Here is an 11,272-nt window from a genome sequence, read left to right as displayed (position 1 = left end):
GCACCGGGCCCAACCTGCCCCGGCCCCATCCGGCCCCAGTTTTGGGGCTAAAAACGCTTTTTCCGCCCGGTTTTGGTGGCGCCGCCGCGTTGCTTCTCTGCAGGTTTTTCCGGGGGGTGTGTGTTTTGGTTTTTTTGGGGTGGTTTTTTTTTTTTTTTTTGGAAACCGGCGGGTGTCAGCGCCCGGCGGACGACACCCCCCCCCCCCATCCCCCCCCCAAAAAAATGCCGCCGCTGAGATTGTGACCTGGCTGGGGTGCTTCTGTCCCCCTCCCCAGGGCCGGGCTTCTCGGAAAGGACTTTGCAATGCTGCGGCTTCCCAGGGGAGTGTCCCCCGCCCCGGGGAGGGGGGGCACCGCCCTCCCGCCCCCCCCTCCCCACCACCACCCGAAGAAGGTCATGTCGGTGATGGGCTCTGTGGAGCGGGGGGCTTCCAGCCTGGGCAGCCCCCCGTTATCCACCGGCTCCTTCACCCAGGTCTACACGCCGGCGGCTGTCAGCGTCCCCGCTGCCCTGGGGGGGTGTCTTTATGCCACCCCCCAGGGTCCCCAGCTCAGGACCCTCCGCTCGGCCTCGGCGGGACGGCTGCAGGTAAGGTGTCTGCACCCCATCCCCTCCCCGGGCTTCGCCGCCGTGGGACGCGGGGCTGGGGGCTCCGTGGGGACTGGGGAGCAGGGGGGTGGGTGACCCCAGGATGCAGAGCCCCCCTCCCCTTCCAAATTTTGCGGCCGATATGGGGGGGGGGTCCGTACCCCCCCTCGGAGGTCTCTTTGGGGTGGGGGAGGGTAAGGTTTGAAATCAGAAGTCGCAGTGAAATGGCTCGTACGTTTCTCAACTTCCCTTCGCCCCTGTGGGCCTGCAAAGCTCCCGGCTTCCGCTTTTCAGCCTTTTTCGGCCTTTTTTACCCCCCACCCCCCCCACCCCCCTCTCCAGCTTGCAAACAGTCTGGGTCGTGCCTCCAAACCCGGCCGTGGCGCTGAGGCCCTTTGCAAAACCTCTTTTTGTATTAAGGGAACGGGTTTCATCATGTGGGTGGGGGGCACCGGCCCTTGCCCTGGGGCTGTGACCCCCCGGGGGTGACCCGTCACCCGGGGAGGTGGGGGGACACGGGGTTCAGCGCCGCTGCCCGAGCTTGGTTCCTGCCTGCAGTTACAGCCGGGCTTGCAATGCCTTTTTTTGGGGGGGGGTGTGTGTGTGTGTGGGGGGGAATTTGAAGCAATCCCCATCCTCCATGGGACACCCCAAGGCTTTGAAGCAGGGACCCTGATGCTGGCACAGGGAGGGGGTTGGTGGCCCTGGATGTGTCCCTGTCACCGAGCCAGGGGACAGGGCTGTGCTTGCAAAGCCTGGCACCTGCCGTCCCTAAACAGGGAAACTGAGGCCCAGGTCCGGTGTTGGCCCCGTGCCCGGCATCGGGGTGCAGGGGTGGCTCGGCCCGGCCCGGTTCTCATCCTGGGCCCCCCGCCGAGCCCCCGGCCGGTCGTTCCCGCTGGCAGCTGGCATTTAATTCCTGCCCGCCCCAACCCGGGCACGCATCCAACCTTCACTGGGAGCCTCTGTTCTCCTCGGGTCCTGGGAGGCATCCCAGACCCCGCTAACTTCGATTTAGTTTTTTCAAGGCTTGATTTATTTATTTATTCCCCCCTCCCCTTTCCCCCATCCCTGACGCTCGGTGGCAGCTGGGGACATCGCGGTGGCTGGGGGAGAGGGGGTGTCCTTGCTCCCCCGTCCGTGCGTCCCCCCCCACCCCGAGGCTGGCTGGGGCCGTTGCAAGCCCCATCCCGGGGGGCTCCGGGGCCACCTGTCTTTTCCCTGCTCTCTTTGTCTCCGAAACGCGTGAGATGATGAATCCTGCGCTGCCGGGGGCTGTTGTGGAGGGAGAGACCCGTGCTGCCACCCCCCCACCCCCCCAAAAAACACCTCACAAACTCACAGTCCTGTTTCTCTGCATCGCTGCGGGGCTGGTTTGGGGATAGTGGCCTCTTTGGCATCACCACCATCGTCATCGTCACCCACACAAGGCCCCAGCCAGGGAGGTGTTCAGGGTGCTCCTGCCCACAGCTGTTTCCTGACTGGGGTCTTGGGGGGCTCGTGTGGCACTTGGGGACATGGAGTGACACTTGGGGACAAGAGGGTTTGGGCTGGTGGCCTCTTTGACATTACCATCATCATCACCCATGCCAGGAGATGCTCAGGGTGCTCCCACCCACGACTGTCCCCTGAACGGGGTCCGGGTGGGCTCATGGGACGCTTGGGGACATGGAAGTGCTCCTGCATCCCCCTTGGTGGCTGGCAAGCGGCGTTCCCCTCTGTCCCCATCCCATTCCCTGATGCCGTGATCCCACTCCCGGTGCTGGAGATCCCATTTCCAATCCCGGTGCGACGACACTCGCAGCCCCAGCAGCTGGGCGCCCCCCCCCCAAACCCCTGCCCCCCAGTTTATGGGCACAACCTTTGTGTGCAGATCCGGGGCAATCAGATAATGAGCGTTTCCTCCCAATTCCTGGCCAGGGCAATTGCGGCCGCTCCCACTTGCTGGATTTGTGCCGTATAAATGCTCCAGGGTCACCTGGTGCAGCTGGAGGGAGCCCATCACCCCACGTCCGGCCGCGGGAAAGCGGGATGCCTTGTCTCTCATGGTCGAAAAACTTCTCGGATTTCCTTTAGTCTCTGATTTGAGGGTTCTGGAGCAGGAGAATGCGTTTCCCCCCATGAACGTGTGTATTTCGGAGGGGTTTTATCCAGTGCCAATCCCACCCTGAGTATTTGCCCAGCTCCTGGCTCTATGGGGTCCCTATAGGGGCCATGGGGGCTCTATGGGGGCTCAGGGCTGCGAAGGATCCCCAGAGTGAGCGGAGTCCTGGCTCTCTGTGCCTCCTCTGTGCCGGGACGTTGGTGTTCAGAGTCCGCCGCGGTTTCGGCATGAGCTGGCAGGCTGGGCTGCCCGTGCAAAGAGCACCCAGGGTGGCAGGAGGGTGGCAGCCCCTGTGGGTGCTGGGCTCTGGAGCCCTTCCCTGGCGGGAGAACCGCTCGGCAGCACCCCGGTTTCTGCTGGGGTGACCCAGGGTGATCCCATCCCGCTTTGATCCCGTCCCGCTTTGATCCCATCAAGGCTTTTTCTGCACAGGCCGGAGAGGGGATTTTTTTTTTGGGGTGCAGGGAGTTGGGAGGAGGGGAAGGATGGATGGGAAGGTGGTGTCACCCTCAGAGGGGTTTTACAGCCTCCAGCCCCTCTCCGCCGGAGAACATCTCATGCCAGGCCTTCCCCCTCCATCCATGCTGGGATGGGGCTGTCGGAGGGGATGGAGATGCTGGCTGCATCTCGGAGCGGTACCCAGCGTGGGGGTCCAGCCTCCCCCCCACCGCAGGGAGGGCTCCCCATCCCACAGCCAGGGCTGGGCTCAGCCTCCCTCCCCGCCCCACGATGGCGCTGAAAACCCCTCTGACCCCCTAAATCTGGGGGTTCTGCGTCCCCCCGCTCCATGCCCTGCCATCCCAAAGACAGGGAGGGGTGCATCTGGTGGGGGGGGGGGGGGGCTGATCCAGGAGCCCCTTGGCACGAGCAGCATCCCTGGCGCGGTGGCACGATCCTGGGGTGCCCGGTGGCCCCCCGCCAGCTCCGGGTGCCCATTCCCGGGCACTGCGTTCCCACGCCCCGGGGAGGGCGGAGGGGCTGGCACAGGGCGGGGGGGGGGGGGGGGGGAAACCGGGGTGTGTAGTGGGGGTGCAGAAGGGCCGGGCAGGGCCCGGGCAAGCCCGGAGAAGGCAGCGGGTGCTGTTGAAAGGAAGCGTTGGCAGGAGGAACCCGCCGTGGCCCCCCCGGGGCTGCTCTGATGCTTGGGCTGGGTGCAGGGTGTAGCCCCTGGCGCCAGGGCTGGGCTGAGGGTGCTTGGCAGGCAGAGCTGGCAGGGGGCCCAGCCTGCCCTCCCCCCCCCTCCACTTTACACCCCCCCCCACCAGCAGGCTCCTGCCCTCCCCCAGGTGGGGGTCGAGCCTCCTTTCCCACCCTCAGCATCATAGCGGGGTCCCCCCCCGGCCCCGCATCCTGGGAAGCAGTGGTTAGGGGCTGGCGAGCAGCGTGGGGGGGTCCTCGCAGTGCTCTGGGGGGGGGGCGGGGGGGGTGTCTTGGGGTTTGGTCCCTGCCCCCCCCCCCCCCGCCTCTCCCCAGCCCTGGCAGGGCGCTGGGAGCCCCTGGCTGTGCCCCGCTCAGCTGTTGTGTGCCTAATCCTGCCCAGCCGGGGGCGGGGGGGGCAGCAGCTGGGACACAGGAGGGACCCCCTTGTCCATTGTCCCTTCCTGGTGTGCCCCTGCCCGAACCCCCCGAGCTCCCCCGCTCCCCCCCCCCCGCCCCCAACCCTGAACGGCAGGGGGTCCCCCTTTGTCCCTTCCTCCACATGGGGACACCCCCTTGGTGGCCGTGGCTGTGGCCCTGGGGGGTGGGAGGTGGCTGGGGACACCAGGACCTGCCCTGGGTTGCTCCTGTGCCTCAGTTTCCCCATTGCTTGGGCAGCTGGGGTGCAGCCAGCCCCCCCGCCCCCCCCCCCCCGACATCAGTGGTGGGGACACAGCCATGGGTGTCTGGAGAAGCAAGGGTTTGGGTGCCAGCAGGAGGAGGGGGGGGGGCCAGAGGATGCCCCCCCTCCCCTCCTTGTCCCAAATGGTGCTGGCAGATGCTTTGGGGTCTGATGTGGGGCAGGTGTTTCCCATGGGCTCGGCGTTAACCGTTGGGGTGCCGGCAGCTCGGGGGCAGATCCGGGGGCGCGGGGCCGGGGATGGAGGCGCGTTCGCTGGGGAAAACCCGCTGGGGGAAAGGGAGGGAGGCAAGAGATTCCCACAGGAGCTTGGGACCAACCTGGCTCCCTGGGGGGGCGGAAAACAGCCCCCGGCGCCTCTCCTCCTGCCGGCCCCCACGGGTGGGAACGCCGCCCAACCCTTCCCCGCAAAAGTGGGGTGCGCTCCCCTCCGGGAGCCACTGTCGGAGCTGAGCGCGGGGACCCGGGCACCATGCGGGACGTGCTGGGGGGGACCCTGTGGGACAGCCCGGCCTGGGAGCAGGTACTTGGAGTTGGGTGGAGGGGGGGGGGCTGCTTTCTACTGCTGACCAAAGTCCCCCAGCTCATATGCAGGGGGGGGTCCTGAGGGATTTGCACCTGTTGGGGGGGGTGTTGGTTTTCGTGACAGCCCCCCCCGGGTCCTCTCTGCATCTGCTTTGCTGCACCTCCCTCCCCCCCACCCCCCCTTCCCTTCATCTTTTCTCCCCAAGTGATGCTGGAGCGGGGCCGGGGGGAGGGAATGTCCCTTGGGGGCCATTTCAAAGGAGTCGCTTGCCCTGGTGAGGGGACAGCATATGCGGGGACATGCCCCAGGACTGTGTGCCCCCCTCCCTCCCCCTTTCCCCCCCCCCAACTTCACCTCGCCCCAGTTTCCCTCCAGCTGGGTGCACGTGTCCGGGGCACCCACGGGTCCCCGGGGAGGGCTGAGCCCCGGCCCCAGGTGCGGCGGTAGCAGCTGGGTGCCCTCGGCTGCCTCCAACCGTGGCGGGGGGGGTGCGTGTGTGTGGGGTGAGGCGGGGGTGAAACCCTGCACCCCAACGATCCATCTGGGAGGGTGAGGATCCGGCCTGGGAGCTGCCGCCGCGTTCCCAAGGCTCAGCCCCACGGAGCCATGCCAGGAGCTGGTGGAGGAATCCCAGTGGGTTCCCCGCGGCTGCCGTGGGATCGCTGGGACGGGCTGGGGTGCTTTGGCGGGAGCGGGCAGGAAGCCATGGTGGGGGGGTGCCGGGACCCCCCCATCTCCTCCCCCCCCATCTCCATCGCCCTCTCGGGTGTGGAGCCCTTCCCAGAAGGGGGGTGGTTTGCAACTTGATGAGTCTCTTGCAAGATCCACCCCCCCCTTGCCAACCCTGGGCTGTGGCACCCCCGGGGGGGGGTCTGGGGGGGCTCAGGGAGGGTATCTGGCTCTTTCCCGATGTGGGGGTTTCTCTCCTGTTCCAGGCCAAGAGGAAGCTGGACCTGGAAGGCCCCGAATTTCGCACGCCCAAGGGGAAGGGCAGGACGCTGGCGCAGGTCCCCAGCCCCAGGAGTAAGTGGCGCTGGGAGAGATGTGTGTGTGGGGGGGAAGCTGGGGGGGGGACAGACCCCGTTTCTCTCCCCTCTTAATGCTGCTGCGATGTCCCCTCTAGCACCACCCAAAGTGACCCGAGGTGGCCCCGGCTCCTCAGCCCCTCCTTGCTTCTGCTCGGCAGCTCTTTGAGCTGGTTGAACTCACTGCGCCGGCAGAAAACTCCTGGGGGGGTGAGGGGGGGGTATTTTTGGGTTATTTTCCCACCAGATTAGGGATCGTACAGTGTTTAATGTCCCCAGCGGGTCCAGCCCTGTGTCACCACCATCCCATGGCCCAGGCTAAGGAGAAGGTGGGGAGGTGTCTCGTGTCTGGCCCCATGTCACCTCCATCACGTGTCCCACACTAGGAAAAGGATGGGGGGAGTCTCTTGTCTCCACCCCCCTGTCACCTCCATCCCATGGCCCAGGCTAAGGAGAGGATGGTGAGGGTCTCTTGTGTCCAGCACCGTGTCACCTCTGTCCCATCGCCCACCCTATGGAGAGGACAGGAAAGTCTCTTGTGTTCAGCGCTGTGTCACCTCCACCACATGCCTATGCTAAGGAGCATATGGGGAGGTCTCTCGTGTCACCTCCATCACGTGTCCCACACTGAGGAGAGGATGGGGAGGTCTCTCATGTCACCTCCATCATGTGTCCCACACTGAGGAGAGGATGGGGAGGTCTCTCACGTCACCTCCATCATGTGTCCCACACTGAGGAGAGGATGGGGAGGTCTCTCACGTCACCTCCATCATGTGTCCCACACCAAGGAGAGGATGGGGAGGTCTCGTGTCATCTCCAACACATGTTCCACACTAAAGAGTGGATGGGGAGGTCTCTCGTGTCACCTCCATCACGTGTCCCGCACTAAGGAGTGGATGTGGAGGTCTTTTGTGTCACCTCCATCACGTGTCCCACACTAAGGAGAGGATGGGGAGGTCTCTCATGTCACCTCCATCATGTGTCCCACACTAAGGAGAGGATGGGGGGGGGGTCTCTTGTTTCCCCGCAGCCCCCAAGTCTCCTGGGGAGAAGACCCGCTACGACACCTCGCTGGGGTTGCTTACCAAAAAATTCATCCGTTTGCTGAATGAGTCATCCGACGGCGTGGTGGATCTCAACCGGGCGGCCGAGGTGCTGGAGGTCCAGAAACGACGCATCTACGACATCACCAACGTGCTGGAGGGCATCCAGCTCATCCGCAAGAAGTCCAAGAACCACATCCAGTGGATGTAAGTGATGCTGGGGGGAATGGACATGGGACGTGGGGATGGGGCAAGGTGGGGGGACGGGTGGCTCGGGGACGTGTAAAGTGTGCTGTCACTCAGGTGCTGTCTCCACTGGCAGGGGGACGGGGATCTTTGAGGACGCGGCGGTGACGGAGAAGGAGCAGGCGCTGCGGGGGGAGGTGGCCGAGCTGGCCAGGATGGAGGGGACGCTGGACCAGGTCCTGCAGGACTGTGCCTTGCAGTTCCACCAGCTGACCGACGACGAAGCCAACCAGAGATATCCTTGCTGGGGGAGATGGGGAGGGAGGACGGGGTGTTGGGGACAGGGGACAGGGTCTTGGGGACCCCTCTGAGCCACTTCTCCTCCAGTTGGCTTCCCCTGGGATGGGGCGGGATATTCGGAGGCTGCTGTTGGGATGGGGGGGTTGAGCCGTCCCACTCGCAGCCCCTCTTTTTCCTATACCTGGTCCCCGTCCACGCTGGCCTATGTCACCTACCAGGACCTCTGTGCCATCAGCAGCTTCCAGGAGCAGACGGTGATCGCCGTGAAGGCTCCTCCGGAGACGCAGCTGGAGGTGCCGGACTTCAGCGAGGTGCGTGCGGGGCCAGGACGGGGGTCGGTCCTGGGGTGCGGGTGCTGCTGTATCCGCGCCACCCTTGATGGCTTCATCTGGGGCATCCCAAGGGTGCAGCCCAGCATGGCCCTGGGGGGCTTTGGGGTGTCTCCGTGGGGCTGTTTGAGCCTGAGCTGGTCCTTTAGGGGTTGCGATACCTTGCCTGGACCCCACCCGGGTTGGGGGCAGTGGGGTGGGATATGGGTGCCCATCTGGGTGCCCCGCTGAGCCTTGCTCTGCCCCCCCAGGACAACCTCCAGCTCCACCTGAAGAGCACCAACGGCCCCATCGAGGTGTACCTCTGCCCGGAGGAGATCACGGAGGAGAGCCCCACCAAGGACCACGACGTCCCCCCCGCTGCCACCTCCCCACGGGACCACGCCGTACCCCCTTCCCTGCCACACAGCCCCGGGACAGCCCCTCAGCCGCCCCACACCGCCCCGCAGAGCTGGGGGGGCACAGGATCCCCCTCCTCACCATCATCTCTGCCTCTCGCTGTCCAAGGGGGGCCCAGTTCCTTGCTGGAGGTGGAAGCCGGTCTCCTGGGCTCGCCCCCACACCTCTTGCAGCAGACGGAGGACCAGCTGCCCTGCACCCCCTCCCACCTGGACTCAGGACCCTTCGTCACCTTCTCGCCCCCCCTGGAACAGGACGACTATCTCTGGGGGCTGGAGGGCGAGGGCATCAGTGACCTCTTCGAGGCGTACGACCTGGGGGACCTGCTGAAGCACTGAGCAACCCCCCCGCCCCCCACCTTGCCATTGTCCCCTCCGGTCATTTGTGTCCTGAGCGCGTGGGGTCTCTGCGGGGCGGCCGGAGAGCGTGGGGTGGGTTGGGGGGGTGCTGGTTTTTTTGCAGGTGGTGGGGGAGGGCTTGCGTTGTCCACCCTGGGTGGCTTCTCCTCGCTCTCCTGGGTTGGTTGTCACCTGAGGGCTGTGGTTGTCACCTCGCTGGGCTCCGGGAGCGCCCTGGGGTGGTGTAAACCCCTGGGAAGGATCCGGCCAGGTCCCATCCCAGCTCCCCGCCATAACCCCCCATGGCACTGGGGGTGGGTTAGGGGCACCCCTGGGTGGCAGAGAAACCCCTGCCCGGACTGGGACATGTCGGGGGGGGTGGTGGTGGCATGTTTTGGGACCACTCCCAGTTGCTCCCAGTTAGACTGGTTCTTCAGGGTCATGACGGGTTGTTTCCAGCGGTGTTTCCCGCGCCCCGCAGCTGCGGCTGGCATCCAAAATCAGCGGCTCCGGCAAATCCCTGTCCAGGACACGGAGATGTATTTCTTGGGGGGCTGCAGCCCCTCTCCTCCAGTCTGTACCAGCTCCCTCCAGCCTCTCGGAGCTATCGGTACTGGGGAGGGGGGGTAATGAAACTGGAGTGTACTGGGAGGAGGGATGCTATCAACTGGTGGCTGGAGCATCACCTGTGGAGAGGGGCTTGGGAAGCAGCGCGGGACGAGCCCCTGGACACGGGGCTGGACGCGGCTTTTAATTGTGCCATTGCAAAATAGATGTAATTATTGCACTGTATTTATACGGGATCCCCCTTTTCGGCACGGCGCTGGCGAGGGGCGGGTTGGTATTTTGATTTTTAAGCGGGCGTATTTAAGTTGTCCTCCTTGGGGTTGGTTCTCCTGCGGTTTGGCTGGGAGGTGGCGTGGGTGGGAGTGTGTGTTTTGGCGTGGAAAAACTTGTGGCACTTGATGTTTTCTGCCTGGGAGGGGATGAAATAAAATGAAACTTTGGAGTTGGAAGGGGCTCTTTCCCTTTAAGCGGCGAAACGCTGGGGCGGTTTGGGAGGACTGAGGTGTTGGGCTGGTTTTGCTCCTGTTTTCAGCGTAAAAAAGCCTGGTTTGGGGCCTTTTAAGTGGCCAATCGGCTCTGGAGGAGCTGGTGGAGAAGAGAGTTGAGATGAATTTGTGGCTGGAGCGAGGGAAACGGGTCTGACCTGCTGCGGATCGGTGATTTCCAGCCCAAATCCGGCCGGGATGAGCCTTCGCCCGAGCTTGAGCCCCTTGGGCGTGGGAAAAGCGCCGGAGTCGGGGCTGGGATGGGTTTGTGCACCCGGATTTGAGGGCAGGTTTGGAGGTTGCAGAGCGAGACCCCGGTGGGGCCGTGCCCATGGAGGGTCCCTTCCCTGGGGTACTGCCCCAGGTCACCGGCCCCTGCCAAGTCCTGCCGTGACACGGTGGTGACAACAGTGCTGGTGGCACGGTGACGGCTAGTGGTACCCAGTGATGGCCGGGGTATCTGGGGTACCCGCTGATGTCCGGTGGTACCCAGTGGTGACTGGTGGTCTCTGGGGTACCCAGTGATGGCCGGGGTATCTGGTGATGGATGGTGGTACCTGGTGATGTCCAGTGGTACCCAGTGGTGGCCGGGGTATCTGGTGGTCTCTGGGGTAGTCAGTGATGTCTGGTGGTACCCAGTGATGGTCGGAGTATCCGGTGATGGATGGTGGTACCTGGTGATGTCTGGGGTACCCGGTGATGATCGGTGGTACCCAGTGATGTCCAGTGGTACCTGGCAATGTCTGATGGCACCTGGGGTCACGACACATGTTGCAACGTTCATCTGGCGGGGCAGAAGAAGAGGAGGAGGAGGAGGAAGAAGAAAAGGAGGAGGAGGAAGAAGAAGAGGAAGAAGAGGAGGAGGAGGAGGAGAACGCCGGGCCAGGTGAGCCGGGTGAGGGGCACAGACTGCTGTAGCCACGATCCTGTCCTCTGTCCCCCTGCGTGTCCCGGAGGAGCTGGGGGGTGTCCCCTGGTCGTGTCACCCCACCCCACCCCCGCAGTCCCCAAGCCCGCCAGGAGGTGGCAGGGCCACCCCAGCAAAGGGGCTGTCGCCAGCCCCGCGCCGGCAGGGACCCCGCGGTACCCCCGGGAGAAGCGGGGTGTCTGGGGGGGGGTCTCGGTCCTGCCCGGGGGTGGGGAGGGCTGCAGGGGTTTGGGGGGGGTCCAGCCCGCCCCACGCTGTCTCTGCCCTGGGCTGCCCCTGTGGCTGCTCTGCTGAGGCCAGTGTCGCCCCCCTGTGTCCCCCAAGGAGGCTCCGGGGGTGTCTGTCTGCTGGGGGGGCTCCTTCCCAGTGGGAACCCCCGAATTTCCCCCGTTCCCGTCCTGCCTGGGCTGCAGCCTCTTAACCCTGTGTCTGCCAGAGCCCTGCTGAAGGAGATGACCAGGGACCTCAGTGTGGGTGCTGGTCGTCCCCCCCCCGCCAAATTGGGGTGGGCAAATTGCACCCCAAGGCTAAACCGTGGGCACTTCTGCTTGCTGGTGCCGGGGGGACTGAATATTTAAAGTACAACCGTTCACCCTATGGCTCTTCCCATGTCCC

At 64.9% G+C, this 11,272-nt stretch overlaps 1 protein-coding gene across 1 annotated transcript; it reads left to right on the top strand.

Annotated features, from left to right (window-relative positions):
- The first annotated feature begins 305 nt into the window (after positions 1 to 305).
- On the top strand, positions 306 to 9,533 carry E2F2 (E2F transcription factor 2). The gene is made up of 6 exons (XM_063355874.1): positions 306 to 590; positions 5,993 to 6,080; positions 7,113 to 7,332; positions 7,448 to 7,606; positions 7,808 to 7,922; positions 8,192 to 9,533. Exons 1-6 carry the CDS (start codon positions 306 to 308, stop codon positions 8,675 to 8,677), a joined length of 1,353 nt encoding a protein of 450 aa, XP_063211944.1. The 3' UTR covers positions 8,678 to 9,533.
- The last annotated feature ends 1,739 nt before the right edge of the window (positions 9,534 to 11,272 follow it).

The sequence above is a fragment of the Chroicocephalus ridibundus genome, chromosome 19 (genome assembly GCF_963924245.1).
Source record: "Chroicocephalus ridibundus chromosome 19, bChrRid1.1, whole genome shotgun sequence".
Classification (NCBI taxonomy): domain Eukaryota; kingdom Metazoa; phylum Chordata; class Aves; order Charadriiformes; family Laridae; genus Chroicocephalus; species Chroicocephalus ridibundus.
Note: the sequence above shows the minus strand (reverse complement) of the source record. Positions and strands in the feature narration are given on the sequence as shown.